Source organism: Musca vetustissima, unplaced genomic scaffold (genome assembly GCF_032173495.1).
Source record: "Musca vetustissima isolate MV318-11 ecotype Yass unplaced genomic scaffold, APGP_CSIRO_Mvet_v1 utg39857, whole genome shotgun sequence".
Taxonomy (NCBI): Eukaryota; Metazoa; Arthropoda; class Insecta; order Diptera; family Muscidae; genus Musca; species Musca vetustissima.
Window position 1 is genome coordinate 228,366 of NW_026880846.1, and position 17,132 is coordinate 245,497.

Here is a 17,132-nt window from a genome sequence, read left to right on the forward strand (position 1 = left end):
AGTAAACTTTTTTCTCTTCCAAACATTATTTTTCAAAATGGCCGTTTATGTTTTTGTTATTTTGAGTATTTTCTTATGAGTTGAGTTGAATTTTCGGCTGAGATTTTTCTTAGATGGAATTTCAAATTTCGGTTTGAGTTATAACTTTTGGCTGTGATTGGAGCATGGGGGGTAGTGATTGCTTGATTGATGGATGGTTGGTTGGAGGATAGTGTTCGTTGCGAGTGTTGCGGTAGTTGTTGTTGCCAACGTTTTTCCTTAGAAGGAAGCCTTAAATGGTCGTTTTTATTTTTCTAAACCAAACAACATGAGATTATTTTTTCTCCTTTGCCTACACCTTTTGTTATTGTTGGTTTGCTTTGTTTGTTTTTCTTTTCACTTTATCAGTTTCTTTTTATTTTCTATATGTATATATAAATGTATTTTAAATTTAATTATATATCTTTCGCTTTGAGTGTTTTCTTTAAAAAAAAATGAACAACAGAATAAGTTTTTAAATTTTTTCTTCTTTTTTTTGAGTTTTTTTTATCAGTTTTGTTTTATAAGTTATTATTTTTATAATAAAATATGGTTTTCTTAAGATTTTTTTTGGTTTATTTTTCTTAAAAAAATTATATTAGATTAGAAAAAAATAATGAAAACTAGCCAGCCATGGGATGACGATGTTCTTGTTGCTGGTGGCTATTATTTTCACGATGTTGATGTTGGTGTTGTTGTTGCAGTTTTTCATTGCATTTTAATTAATTTAATTAAATTATTTATTTTTTTCTTTGCTTTATTAAATTATTACGAGAGAGAGTAGTGTTGGTTTTTTGTTTGTTTCTATATTTGTTTGTTTCGAATAACATCTATTGGAGAATGGTGGTAGCTACAGATTTTTAACAGATGGTCAATAAAAATTTATAGCATATCGGGTCTATCGCACATTCTGGCAAGAAATGCTGTAAAGAGATGGAAAGAGAGGGGGAGAAAAAGGAAAAAATATTGATTAGATAAAATTGTCAAATGGAAAAATAAATAAATATTGCAAAAAGCAGATAAATCATAAATTCCAAAATTATTCCTAAAGTAAAGGTCTTCTCAGGGACCCTGCCCTTGAAATCAAGAAACTTATAAGAAATAATCAATCCTTGGTAAAATAAATACTTTTTTGATGCTTTTTGTACTTCAAAAATATAAAACCCCCTTCAGAACTCCATACCTAGGAAATTCTGTCCAAAGACCATTTTAGATTTTAAGGATTTTGCTCTCCTAAAAAATCCTCTCTCAACTGGTTGTAAAGACTCTCGCTCCTATTTAAGAAGTCTCCGTCTCGGCTGTGAAGACTTCCTTCGGATTTTTATGAAACGGCTGTCTTTTCCTCGTCTATATAATAAAGCTTCCCATTTCAAAAAATGTTGTTATGCTCTCAGATATAAAGACACCCTGTCTAGAGCCCATCTATGAAGTAGCGAAGTCGATAAAAAGGTTCGCCAGAGCTTGTCATCTATAAAGACTCTACTCCATTCGTCTATATGGACCCATATCAGCTCATCTATAGTCGGACTAAAAATATTTTCTTCAGATATGGTAAATTTCCCAGCCTGCTTTAACGACACCCTGTCTGGAGCTTATCTATTAAATTGCCCTAAAACTCGTCTAAATTCTTCCTGCCCCTAAGCACGGTTTTCAACTCATATATATAGACTCTGCTCAGATCGTTTAAAAAGGTTCCCCTACCATCAAAATTCTCCCTTGAGCTTGGCTATGTAGAAGTTCCCTCAGCTCGTCTAAAAATAATTATTCAGTTCGTCTTTCAAGACTCCCTTAATCGTATCTATAAAGTCTACCATCGGGCCTTTTTTAGATTTTTTTCTCTGAGACTCCACTAAGCTCCCAAAAAATACACCCTACATGGTTGAATGGCTCCTCACTTCAATTCATCTTCAAAAGTTCCCTGATTCTTTCTGTGAAAAACCTACAGATACATCGTTCAGCTGGTCTAAAAAGATCGCCTTCACTGCTCTATAAAGACACCCTGCCCCTTTAACTAGTTCGAAAATATTACTCTATTAGCTCGCGTATACAAGATCGTCTATATAATATTATCTTCGGGTTAGTTATACAAAACTCCCTTCAGATCGACTATATCAGAGTCCTTTCAGCTCTTCTATAAAACCTCTCTTTAATTCGTCTATAAAGTTTCCCTTCAGAACGTTATTCGGCTCTGCTGAAAAGACTCTATTCAGAGTATCCATAAAAACTCACCGTCCTATATAAGGACTCTCTCAGCTCACATATAAATATTCTCTTCAGGTCACATATATAGGCGTGAGACTTCCTTCAACTCGTCTATTGAATGTCGCCAGCTCTACTCTAAAACCTCTCTTTAATTCGTAAAAATGGTCACCTAAATTCTCTCAGTTCATTTATAAATACTCCCTTCAACTAACAAATAACGCCTCCTTCTTTTGCTCACTTATAGCTACTCTTTTTAGCTAACATATAACCGATCTCTTCAACTTTGTCTGTAACTAATCTCTTCGGATTTCATTCTATGATCTGAATTTATTCTCTATTACTCAGAGCTTATTTTTGCTCTTAAAAAATTCTCTCGAAAATACAAATATAACACATGAAGAACACCAGGATACTTCTTGGACATACACTAAACAAATTTAAATTATAATTTATGGAACAATAGGAAACACTTCGTACTTTATACCTCATAGCAGATCGAAGGACCAACATTTTTTATATTTAATTTTCATCTCAAAATGCCAGCAATTATTACCACAAAAATCCATTCATGGTAAATAGACAACTTACCGTTTAGTCGAAGACAACGGGATCGCTCATCAATCTTTGGACGAATTCTGTGGTTGTAAGGTAGACAACAGGGTAGGTGTGCACAAGACATTGGTTGGGGGATACACATCAGGAATGGTTTTTTGGGGGTGTGATTTGGTTTTGTTTTTTTTTTTGTGATTGTTTTGGAACAGGAACATAAACAAAGAAGTGCACATATATTCGTGATTTGAATACAAATATAAAAATAAAAAATACAAGTGCCAGGTGGAATACAATAAAAACATGGTGATGGTGCCAGGTCACAAACAAGAGTTCACATGAAATTACAAATAAGAAAATACAAATTTATAGGAAAACAATACATAAATATATATCCTTTTTAAGGATATGTGGAAAGAGATAGAACGAGAGAGAGAAAGAAATCGATTCATTGGTATAAAACTTACGGGAGTATGGGATCATGCCATCATCATCTTCAGGGTCCAAACAGTCAGCGAAGAGGGTCTCGACTTGTTCATCTTCCAAGTTTTCACCTAAAAAGAAATATATTTATTAGATTTTTCTTTTTAAAAAATTATTTTTGTTTGCTTACCCAAAGAAAGGAGGGCATGTTGCAATTCAGCCAAGAGCATGGTGCCGTTTTCTTGTTTGTCGTACAATTTCAAACATTCAATGAAATCTTCGTAGCAGCCTTGCTCCTTTTCCTTCTTGACTTGAGAGTAGATGGGGAGGAATTCATCGAACTTGATCATTTTCAATTTGCGTTGCTTGGTACCGCCCATCTTTTCAATCAAAGCCAAGGTGGGGTTCAAGTTGAGGGCACGAAGGGCATCACCCAAGTCGTAGGCATCGATACCATCGGCACTACCCATAACTTCGAATACGAATTCGATATCTAATAAAAAAGAGGGTAAAGATTTATTAATAAATGTTTTTATTTAAAAAAAGGGAAAGGGGGGACATACAATATTTTCGGTTTTGAAAATAGCATTACCCAGTGTTTTTGAAAGTAACTTCGGAGCGCATTAAATTAAATTTTAAATTAAATGTTAGCTGCAAGTTGTAATTAAGTAGATTACTTTGAAAGGGGTTTATGTCCATTTTTTCTTATTTTACATACAATATTTTCGGTTTTGAAAATAGCATTACCCAGTGTTTTTGAAAGTAACTTCGGAGCGCATTAAATTAAATTTTAAATTAAATGTTAGCTGCAAGTTGTAATTAAGTAGATTACTTTGAAAGGGGTTTATGTCCATTTTTTCTTATTTTGAGATATTTAAAGGGTTTGTGGTAAGAGGTATTAATTTCGTTTGTGGTTTTTTGCCCTTAAACATGATAGTATATATATAGATAGAAATATGTTTTGTAAACTTTTCTAGAAAATCAAGATTTGTATTAGAACCTAAAATAGACTTATACCACTTTCAAAATAATCGAAAAACTGGATAAATTGTAGCGTATATGTCGACGCTTTGATGGACCTTCAAAATACAAAATATCGGTTGTGGTGACCTAGTAACAAATGTAATATTTTTTAAAGACCCCAACAACTTTATTTTTTTTTATTCGGAAGTTCTATGTTACATATTTAAAAAAATTATTTTTAGGATTTTTAAAAAAATTATACTTTGACACATGGTCATATTTTATTAAAATTGATATTTAGAATTCTGAGTGGATGGAATGCCTTTCTAATATCATTATGATTAAAAAATACGTTAGGAAAATTTCAAATTTTTGAGAGATTATCATTGAAATATTTTTTAAGTACTATGGTTTATATGAGTATCAGATTTTTATAGGGTTCTAAGGTCGTCAGAAATGTTATTAAAATTATTTTACATTTTTTTTTTGGAAAAGGAAAGGTATGGAATTGTTTGTAAATGCCTTGTTAACCTCGAAGTGAGGCACCAGCGAAATTCTCATGCAGTTTATGTCGTTGGTCAGCTGAGTACTTCGCTTTGTTACAAGAGACATTTGGGTTTGAAAGGTTTTTTGTATGGAAGCAATAGCTTCTGGGGAGAAGCAAAAAACTAAGGGAACTGATGAGGATCAGTGGCGTGATCCGAAACTATAGTCTTCCCTGCCTTACCCCTCGGCAAACAATGCCATACATTCCCCACTAATAAATAGTTGTTTTTTATAAAAACAACAAACTGGGATTCAGCCTGACTATTTTGCAAAAACAAAATACAAATGGTATCCCTAACAAACCGCCAACACTACTGAAATTATTTTTAATATTAAAGACAAAACTTAAAATTTGTGAAGAAGGATATCAAGAGGAAATTATTATTCAATATTCCAACAAAATCTGAACACTCATTGAGCCAATATATTATCTATAGAAAAACTTTATAATTTTTTTTTAATTTTTTTTGTAATAAAAAAAAACTTTTGAAAAAGTCTGTTTAGATGACCTTTAAATTTGTTATTTATTATTTCTGTTGCATTTCTAATAAATTGGTCTATATTCCATATACATATACATGTCATCAAAATCTATTACAAAATTATTCAAAATTTCTTGTAATGAAATAAAAATTACTCAATTCACATTCTTGTTAAATGACAGTGAAAAAAATTATTTGAATATTTAATTGGCAACCTCCCACATCTAGCTATGAATCTCCTTATATTATGAATATTCATTTTGGCTATTATGTCATATATAAATATGTACATATAGCTACTTATATATGTATATGTTAAAATATGCATGTGTGGGGAACGTATACAATCAAAAGTAATTCGACACCCAAAAAAATATTTTAATTGTTTTACGGTTTCTACAAACGCATATAAACTTATATGTATTTTGGTGTGTGTATAAGTGTGTGTGTGTAAGAATGCTTGTCTGTCCTTTAACCATAAACATAGATGACCAAAGAAAATACATTTCTCACAGCATAGAATATATATTCACACACACACACACACACACACGCATTGTTTGTTTATTTGTATATGTGTTTCCCCAAAAATAGATTTGCGTCTGGTGTTTTTTCGGGTAAAACCCACACAATCGTACATGTACGAACGAAATGATCTTTCAGAATCGTATTTTCTTCAACGACAAGTGTTCTATATTTTTGATCAGGCTCTATTGGGTGTATTCGTGTGTGTATGTATTTATTCGACATTTCCTATGGCATTGAGTATACAATTTAGCGTGAGAGAATTCTCTCTGAAAACAATTCGGTCATTTGCTCTCATTTTCAAGTTTCTTTAATTATTCTTCGTTTTTTTTTTCATTTCAAAAAGTGTAGTTGAACTATTTCGTAAATTTTGAAACAACAACAAGAAAAACTATTTCTTTTTTTTTGTTTTAAAAATAGAAAGCCCAGCATTCGTTTCTCGTAATGAATGGTTCTCTACTCTATGTGAAACGATAAAATAATAAAAAATATTCAAACGTATATTTTTATTTTGTAATAAATATTGATTTGTATTTTTTTAAAAATGTTGTTGGCGTTTATTTAATTATCGAAAATTTGGAAATAATTTAATATTTCTTATAAAATATTAGCACGTCTTGAAATCAATTTTTCCAATTTATTTTATTTTGCCCTATATATGTAATGAAGTTTTAGACGTTATCGAAATCATCGAAATAGTTTGAGGGATTTTTCATTTTTTGTTTTGATTTGGTAATCTATATTTTCTTCTTTACTTATTAATTAAAATCAGAATCGATAACTGTTTATCGTTTGAATAAATACCCTATTTTGTTCTTGACCTAATTTAATTAAATGTTTCGCCTATGACCTTGACAGTTGTCGATGTTATCGAAAATAAAAATGTATGGCTAAATAACATAAATTTAAAAATATAATTATAATTTTTAAACATTTTTCTAAAATTATATTATTACAATAATTATTATTATAATTCTTTAAAAAAATAAAATTTCGATTAAATTCGATAAATTACCATTTTTCTCGGATTTTCTAACTTCTTAATTTGTTTATTTATTTTTTATCGAGGAAATTTAATTTATTAATTTTATTGGAAATTTATCGTGACATTAAAATGCAATTCATTAAACATTCAAATCCAACAGCGTGCTTTTAAGTTTTTTAAAAACACAATTTCGATAAGTTTCAATATATTGTTATTTTTAATGGATTTTTTTAATATTTAATATTTATAATACCTGAACAATAAATTTATCGATAAATGTAATTTTTAGCTTTTTTAGATACCAATATATTTTTATTGTATCTATTATTAAGAGGTTTATATATATATATATATATATATATAATTAAATAAAGTATGTTTGGTATATAGTATTTTTTTTTAATTTCGAATTATTATTATCGATTTTTAGTTTGTAAAAAAAATGTTTAATTAATATTGACTGCATTTGCCCTATAATGTTGCCTAAAAATTAGGAATCATTTCAAGGTTTAAAAAATCAGATCTAAAAAATGTTGTCTTTTTATAATTATTTCAAGTGGGTGTGTGTGGTATCTCATACTAAATCGGTGAGGTCTCATATCGAGGTATGCTACAGGTTTGTATTGTAATTTGATAATCAAAAATTGAGTTGATCTGTTTACTTGCTTCGGAATATGCGAATTTCTGTCATATGAGGAAAGCTAAAATATATATAGTATATTCTTTAATGACCTAGGGTACTCGTATCTGGCATATGCAAATATTATTTTATGTTAAGTATATATTGTATACTAGGTAGCGTTACATATCTTTATTAATATTGATTTTTTCCTGTACTCACAATAAACCTTTCATAATGACAAAATCGAAAACAATTTCGATTACTAAACATTTCTGGAACGAAGTATATATTCCAAAATAAAAAAGAAATCAAAACTATTTGCATAAATTTCAATTATCTATGTACATATGTTCACGATTATCTCCCACACATTTTCTTTATATAAATATACCGAACCATATTAGGTAGTTGAAGTATTGATTTGTATATATGTATGTACGCATGTATGTATGTATGTATGTAGTATTATTCATAGGTTATTATATTTATTCCATAGTTATATCACACAGTTCTGCATTTTTTTCGATTTCTTCTTTTGCATGGTACTCTATCGTATGTGTTTTGAATTTTCAAATTTATTTTTAGATCGCCTTTCTCTCACTTTTACACAGTTTTTTCGAAAATTGTTTTCTTTTTGTAGCAATTCATTAAGGTATAAAAATAAATTTTCAAAATGTTTTTGAGGTTAGAATTCAATGACTGCGTAATGCTATTATCAAAGATTTTTTATTGTATATCCCCTGGATTTTTTTTTTTCAAAATATTTTCTTTTATGTGAAGAAAAAAGACTTACTTTCTTGTTCACGTTTTGGTACATCGGCCTGCAGGTGTAGAAATCATGTTGGTAGATTGACAATGATGAAGAAGAAGAGAAAAACAGTTATAAGTAAATTGAACATTTTTTTTAATTTTTTAAATTATTTTTTCTTAATTTTTTTACACAGTTTTTTAATATATTTTTTAATTATTTTTTTAATTTTCATCATTTTTATTTTATATTTGTTCCTGTGGTATATTTTCCATCTTTTTTTCTATTTGATTTTTTTTTGAAAAATTTAACACTTTTCACACAACCAGACACTCACCATTTTGACTGTTTGTTTGAGAAAAAGCAACTAACTCGCGGATGAGCTCGGTCTCGACTGAACACTTTTCGTCGCCAACAATTTGTAAAGGTAATTCTAAGGTGGATTCTTGGCAACCCATACCATCACAGACCGTATTAATGTGAGTAACACATACATACAAACAGTTAGACAGGCGCACAACCAAAGGCATTAACTCTGTGGAAAATATACAACAACAGCATTTCAATTCTTCAGATCATTTCCCCAAGTATACACACACAGACATACACTCAAACATGTATACGATGATTACGATGATAAATTTTCCTTAGTATATAACATGACGAAATCTCTTTCTCTCAAACACGCAATACGATGCATATGGGGCCATCGTATGGTGTAGATCTCTCCGATCGTTTACTGTGAACACGTAATCGTGTCTATATGTATGACACGATTCGGTGAGAGCCACAGAGAGATTTTACTCATACGTATAATACCCGGCCGATACATGGACATGAACGGCATCCCAAAAATACCACAATCAACATGTTGGCCATTCTGTATGTAGAGAAAAACATTTTCAGATTTGTTTGTTTCCTTCATTCTATTCTCAGAAGTCTAGGAAAATGGAAAGCAACGCAATCATAGCAACAAGTACAAGGAAAAGCAACCGCCTGTTGTTCATTTGCCAGAGAAACCATGCAGTGGAAAATCGGTTCTCACTCCACATTCAACGGTGGGGGTGTGGGGCATGATCATAAAATACTGGCTGGTTGGCACATAAACAGACACACACACATATGTGTATGTATGTTTAATGGCAACACATGTATGTATGTGGATATTTTGGGCCATCTATTCATGCCACCACCTCCACCTTGTATGAGTAGTCGTTGTCTTCGTATGTCTGTCTGTCAGTCAGTCATTCAGTATTCCATTGTTGTTATTGTTGGATTTTTCTTCGTTTCTCATTTTTGCCTAGTCTACTATTTGATCTATTTTTATAGTATTCACCTCTTCATGATTATCTCAGTGTTATTATTTTTGCATTTGTTGTTGTTACTTTTGCTACGTAAAAATATAATTTTTTTGGTTATATTTTCTCCCAAGTTTTCTTCGTTTTCTTTTTTTTTTTGTATTTTTGTTTTGTTAGTTTAGACCCAAACAGTGTTGAATATCATTTCATTTTTATTTTCAACATTGATTTTGCAATACATATTTTCTCGTTTTTCAGCATCTTTCCGCCATATTGTTTATTTGTTAAAATGTTCACAATTTTAAATTTTTTCAAAAAATTTTCATGACCCTGTCTTCATAGCCGTACATTTCGAAAAGTTGAGGTATACTCTTTTGGTTGTTTGTGCAAATTTTTTTATGTGTTTGCCAAATTTTCAAAATAAAAAAAAAAATCAAAATAAGAAAAAATATCTTCTTCTCTTTCTAGTTAGCTAAAGAAAATGGAAATATAGAACATAGTAGTTGAATATATGTTAAAAATTAATTAAATTATTATTTTATACGTTATGTTAGAAATATAATCTTAAACCAGTAAGGAAAGTAGTAAAGTCGGACTGGGCTGACTATATAATACCCTTCACCACTTTGGGTATATCAATCCCTACACATGCCAATCTGCAACCTATGCTAAATTTTGTAAATCGATTTAAAGCAAACTGGACACACGCTATTCGGTATGCTGAACTGTTTAACTGAACTGATTTTCACGAAACTTTGCACACATTATTCAAGACTTAATTTAGTACGCTTTGCCAAAATTCGTGCAAATCAAAAGATTTGCAGGGACTTTGGCGCACCATTTACCTAAAATCGGGTGAATCTACATAAGGGAGTTATATCTACATCTGAACCGATTTTAACGAAACTTAGTACACGTCCTTCTAGACTTATTTGAATAAGCTAGCCCGAAATTCGTGCAAATCGAAAGATTTTCTGGGACTTTGGTCCACCATTTACTTAAAATCGGACGAAACTATATACGTTATCTAAATCTGAACCGATTTTCACGAAACCTAGCACACGTCGTTATAGACTTAATTAAATACGCTATGCCAAAATTCGTGCAAATCTAATGATATTTAGGGACTTTGGTGCACCATCGGACGAAACTATATATGGGAGCTATATCTAAATCTGAACCGATTTTCTCGAAACTTAACACACATAATTCTAGACTTAATTCAGTACGCTATACCAAAATCCGTGCAAATCAAAAGATTTGCAAGGACTTTGGCACACCATTTACCTTAAATCGCACACCACCACACCATTTACCTTAAATCTGAACCGATTTTTCCCAATTTCAATAGGGTTCGTCCTTGGGCCGAATTAGTGACCTGTGTCAAATTTCATCCAATTCCGATCATAAATGCGACCTGTACTTTGTTTACAATTTAACATGGACAGACAGACGGACGTACATGCATAAATCGACTTAGAAAGTGATTCTATACATATTCTCAAAAGGAACCATGGGTCTATCTCGATTATTTTTGCCTGTTACAAACATATGCACAAAGACATAATACCCTGTACCACAGTGTGGTGAAGGGTATAAAAAAACTGTAAGGAAAATAGTAAATTCGGACGGGGCCGACTATATGATACCCTTCACCACTATGGGTATATGAAACGAATGCATCCAAACAGAAGTGCCATTAACATGAAATTTGATGAACTAAAATATGTGGCCATTTAGATAAAGGCCACATATTTTAGTTCATCCAACCGACATAGATCAATCCATAAACATATCATTCGTTTGATACAATGGGTCAAAATTATGTAAATCGATTTAAACCAAATATCAAAAATATCAAAATGCTCATGTCAATATTTCCAACATGAGGAGTTTGGTCCACCATTTATTTAAAATCGGATGAAAATAGATATGGAATATGAACCGATTTCAACCAAACTTGTCACAGGTTGGTTTATACTAATTTCAGCAGGTTTTGTTCCTAATGGCCATATTTTGGGTTCTACTTAAAATCGGACGAAACTATATATGGGAGCTTTATCTAAATCTGAACGGATTCCATCGAAACTTCAGACGTTTGGCTATACTATCTTCAGTACGTTATGCAAAATTTTGTGTCAATCAGCCTAACTTTGGGTCTTTGGTGCACCATTTATTTAAACGCAGACGAATATATATATATGAGAACTTTCTAGACTCAATTCAGTACGCTACGCCACATTTCGTGGAAATCGAAAGATATATAGGGAGATTCATAAACCATTTACATTAAATCGGTCGATAATATATATGGGAGCTATATCTAAAAGCTGAATCTATTTTCGGGAAACATTACACAAATCTTTCTATACACATTTCAGTACGCTATGAAAAATTTCGTGGAAATCGAAAATTATATAGGGACTTTGGTATACCATTTACATTATATTGGGCGAACATATATATGGGAGCTATATCTAAATCTGAACCGATTTTCAAAAAATTGTACACACATCATACTAGACTTAATTCAGAGCGCTATGCCAAATTTCGTGTAAATCGAAAGATATATAGGGACTTTAGTATACCATTTACATTATATTGGGCGAACATATATATGGGAGCTATATCCAAATCCGAAACGATTTTCAAAAAATTGTATACGTCATTCTAGACTTAATTCAGTACGCTATGCCAAAATTCGTGTAAATCGAAAGATTTTCAGGGACTTTGGTGCACAATTTACCTAAAATCGGGCGATACTATATATGGAGCTACATCTAAATCTGAACCGATTTTCAAGAAATCAATACAGTACGCTATGCCAAAGCAAATCGAAGTATATATAGGGACTTTGGTACACAATTTACATTAAATCGGACGAAAATATATATCTAAATCTGAACCGATTTTCCTCAATTTCAATAGGGTTCGTCCTAGGGACAAATAGATTAGCTGTGCTAAATTTCATACAATTCGGATCATAAATGTGACCTGTACATTGTTTACAATTAAACATGGACAGACGGACATGCATAAATCGACTTAGAAACAGATTCTATGCATATTCTCAAAAGGAACCATGTCTCTATCTCGTTTCCTTTTGCCTGTTACAAAAGCACAAAGACATAATACCCTGTACCACAATGTGGTTAAGGGTATACAAATGTAAAAATTATGGCGTTTGACTTTGTTTCAGTATTTTATCTTACCCTGTATATGTTTGTCCGACTTAATATATTGAATGATGCATCAAAGACACAAAGTTTGTCCGATTGACACACAATTTCCCACATTGTCAATACTTCGGTAGATTGTGTACCGAAATATTCATTATGTTTCATTGAAATCGGTTCAAAATATAGATATAACTCCTGTATACATTTGATCCACATGGTGCGATTAATTCAAAAAATGAACTTTAACGTTAACAGTTTTTGGTACTGGGCGAAAGAAGATAAAATTCTACATCACTAATTGCCAAAATAAAAGTTCTTAGCTGTTTACTTTATTTGCAGTGTGTCTTCAAAGTTCAGTAATTATTATTATTTTTGCGCGCATTGGTTAAAAGTGAAAATTTGCATATTTCCAGTGATAATTTTTTTAATTAAGACTTCTAAAAAGTAAAAATTTTATTATGGAGCCGTCTACTTTAGGTGTTTGAGCATATGAAAAATATTTGTTTGTTTAGATAAATGTTTTGGAAATATTGAAAAAACATAAATAAGGAAATTGGTCCAAAAATTAGGTATTTTTGATGTTTGTATTGGATTTTAACTGAATTATTGTTGAAACTTAGTAAAACTGCTTATATTTTCTTAAAATATGAAGTTTAAGCTTATAAATTCCAGAAAAACTTTTTGCCGTTTTGGTGCATTTTTTGACTTATTACAGAATTTGTAAAATAACTCAGCTAAATGAAGAATCTCAGGAAGCCAGAAATAAGGACTTCAAAAACTATTGGGAGCACTTTTCCAGTAAATTCAGTCGGGAAAATACAATAGAAGACGTCTTTAGTAGATTTCTTTAAAGTTCAGATCCATTTATTTCGAGCAAGAGGAAGAGTTGTAAAAATAAAATACAGCAAATGTCTCAGACTACTTTGGACTTTCTTATCCTTACCCAAATGGAAAATGTAGTAAGTAATATTATTATGTGAATTAATTCTATAATGGTTGTGAAGTAAATGATGATTATTAAATTTATAATAATGTTAAAATTAATAGAATCAAGTAAATAAAAAACCGTACAATTATATTTTTTTTAATTATTTTTTCCTGTAATGGTTGTTTGTTTTATTTTTATACTATGTTTTTTGTTTATGAATATTGATCAATAAGATAGAATAATATTTTCTAATGTAACTTTTTTTAAATATGTGGAATTATGGAATTTGAGGAAAAAATCGGATTTTAATTTAAAATTTTGGGTATATAAATATAGATTAAATATTTATTAATTTTTATTTTTTTAAGAACAATTTTTTTTTCTAAAAGCACATTATGTATGCTCTAATTTTCAATTGCATTTCCTAATTTATCGTTTTTCTTTGAAAAGTTATGGCGAAAATTGTGATATAAGACCACTTTTTCCAAAATACAAAAAAGGTCATAAAATATTAAAAGAACAAATTTTAATTTTTTTTTTTTTGTTTTTCTAATTATGTTTTTTTTTATGTATTTATGAATATCCATCAATAAAAAATAACAATATTTTAAAATTAAGGCTTTCCTGAATTAATCGCCACTTTGCACCGCTCAACCCACTGTGCGTCGCAAACTGAGCCATATAGAGGAAACAAAAACACGTTTTCTCAATTTGGTACGATCGTTTCAAATTATGAAGCCAACATACGACTACTATTTGCAGCATCTATATCTGGATAAAAAATATATTAAATTCGTCATTCCGTTTGCAAACGTCGAAATATTCAAAATATTCTTGTTCATCCTGTTGAAATCACGATAGAGCTCGCAATATAGCAGATATAGCTTTGAAATATTGCACATTCATTGCTATTAAACCTAGGGTAGCCCCTATATACAGGTTTGACACATTTTTTAACCGAATTGGTTGGTTTTCAAACTGAATGATTTTCTAGGTTCAGATCGGCATACGATTTGGAATAGTTTCCATATAACGGAACCGACCCTAATTCGATTAGAAAAAGGATGAAAACATTTTTCTAAACATGTTAACTTGTATAGAAAGACAAATTTTTTAATGACTGAAATGTATATGTTATGGCGAATAAATCGTACGCATATGCATGAATTTAGGTACGGGCCTAAAGGCTGAAATACAAATATACAGATTATCCCTATTGAAGTGGCTATAATTTGGTAATTCTGGATATTTTTGCGAAAAATGTCTATATATTAGCTTGGGGAAAAATAAATCCATTATTATTATATGAACTATAGAACTTTATTTAATATGTTTCGGAATGTCCGATTTGGACCGAATATGCACCGTTTTGTTGTATGAGTTGTCGCCATTTTAAAGGTTACTACATACTGCCTCTCTCATAGAAGTCCTGCTCTCTATTTGCAAAAAAAAAACTCTAGTAGCCTATTTTCACAATCCTCCCTAGATACCAATTTTTTATCATTTTTTTTTTTGCAATGCAAGGAAAAGATGATAATCACTTGGTGCAAAGTCCGGACTGTATGGCGGATGCATTAAAACTTCCCAAACAAGCTGCCGAATTCATTTAGATAATCCTTTGAATTTTAGAGAACTTATCTCCCTTGTCACATGTAAGGCTCATAGAGCATTAGGATTTATTAAGCGATTGTGCAAGGAATTTGCTGATCCCTTAGTTACAAAGCAATTATATATATATATATATATATATTGTCCGCTATATTTTAGAATATGCATCAATTATATGGGATCCGGCTTATATAGTTCATTCAAATTCAAATGAATTTGTATAAAAGCAATTTCTTTTATTTTATCTGTATTGCAGAACAACTGCAATACATTTCCCACTGCTATGTGTCACCACTTTGCGACGAATGCACATAACGTTGTTGTTGGTATTGCTAGTTAAAGCAATTAACCAAACAGTTTAACCGTGCCTGCGTCTACAACTTCAGTAGTGTTGGCGGGTTTTTTGGGATACCATTTGTATTTTGTGTTTGTAAAATAGTCAGGCCTAATCCCAGTTTGTTGTTTTTATAAAAAACAACTATTTATTAGTGGCGAATGTATGGCATGGTTCGCCGAGGTGTAAGACAGGATCTCGCCACTGATCCTCATCAGTTCCCTTTGTATTTTGTTGAGATATTCTCCTCAGAAGATCTTTATTGCTTCTTTACAAAAAACATTTCATACCCAAATGTCTCTTGTAACAAATCGAAGTACTTACGTTACCAGCGATACGATCTTAATGTGAAGTTCGTTTGCGCCTCACTTCGTGATTAACAAGACATTTACGGAACAACTGCAATACATACATTCCCCACTAATAAATAGTTGTGTTTTATAAAAACAACAAACTGGAATTCAGCCTGACTATTTTGCAAAAACATAATATTTTTTTAATAAAATGCTGTAATATTCAATGATGGGCAGTTGCTCAACCCAAACAATTAAACTTTGACTCTAGAAATATACAATATACTTTTTACTGACGTAAACCAGAACGCTTCAAATGTTTTACTTTTCACATATAAACTTTAAATTATTCCAGTTCTTGATATTCCCCCAAAATTTAGTTTTTATTACTTTTTGATCGGTATTATTTTTAGAAATAGGTACGAGATGAAAAGAACATAACATTTCCGTTAAACCGGAAAGTAACTATCTCACAATATTTTCAAAGGTCCTTGGAAATTTGACACAATATGGAATGGAATATTATATTAACTTTTTACAAAATAAATATTCAAATTTTTAAATATTTATTTATAATGACAATGAGCTGTTATACATTGTGAACGATCACATATATTTATTTAAAATATATATATTTTTTTCGTTTTGAAATTTCAAATTGTTTCGTATGATTTTGTTGATGTTTTATGTGTTCTTCAGCAACAATATTCGACAGTATATGTGTATGTATGTAGGTTCGAATATATACAAATCTCTATATAATCCATGTGCGTATATGAAATATTTTTTATCTGGCAATGCTCTCTAGCATCATCAGCATTAGACTAAAAAAAACGTACGACGTATTCATCTCTGTGGTATTTCGGCCAAAATAGATTCGAGTTATATACAAACAAAAAGTGTATACATCAGGCTAAACACAAGCATTTTGAATTGAATGCACACATTTTTTTAAATATATCTACATATGTTGTTATAATAACTACAAACAAACAACCATACATATGTATATAAATTTACATACACACACATATATATACGAATCATCACTTTGTATTTCAATAATCATTATCTGGTCTAAAAGAAAATTCAAAATTTTCACTGTACTTGACCATTCATTTTGTTATGTTTGGTATTTTGAAATTTTCTTTAGATCGAATTTTATATTTTTGGCAAATGTAAATTCAAATTATAAATCATTTACCGTCTTATTGTTACACATAGCGGTATTCAGGCAAGACGTCATAACGGAAGCAGAAATTTATTTTTGGCCTAAATTATTAAAGAAACAACAAATAAATAATATCATCAAAACAGACATGAGTTATTTTTGTAAAATAACAAAATTTAAATCATAACAAAAAGTGGAGAAATTTATAAAAATGTATATCACACCTTGCAACTAGATTTTTATTTTCGATTTAAGGCT

General features: G+C 30.6%; 1 protein-coding gene across 2 annotated transcripts; it reads right to left on the bottom strand.

Annotated features, from left to right (window-relative positions):
- Positions 1 to 831: 831 nt before the first annotated feature.
- LOC133326719 (myosin light chain alkali) lies at positions 832 to 8,529 on the bottom strand. 2 transcript variants are annotated; one of them, XM_061535334.1, is made up of 6 exons: positions 8,401 to 8,529; positions 8,109 to 8,136; positions 3,383 to 3,685; positions 3,237 to 3,323; positions 2,809 to 2,855; positions 832 to 941 (listed from the first exon to the last, which is right to left on the bottom strand). In XM_061535334.1, the coding sequence occupies exons 1-5, from the start codon at positions 8,401 to 8,403 to the stop codon at positions 2,812 to 2,814; spliced, it is 465 nt and encodes a 154-aa protein (XP_061391318.1). In that variant the 5' UTR covers positions 8,404 to 8,529; the 3' UTR covers positions 832 to 941; positions 2,809 to 2,811. The 2 variants fall into 2 exon arrangements, with proteins under 2 accessions (XP_061391318.1, XP_061391319.1); XM_061535335.1 differs by lacking the exon at positions 2,809 to 2,855.
- Positions 8,530 to 17,132: the final 8,603 nt, after the last annotated feature.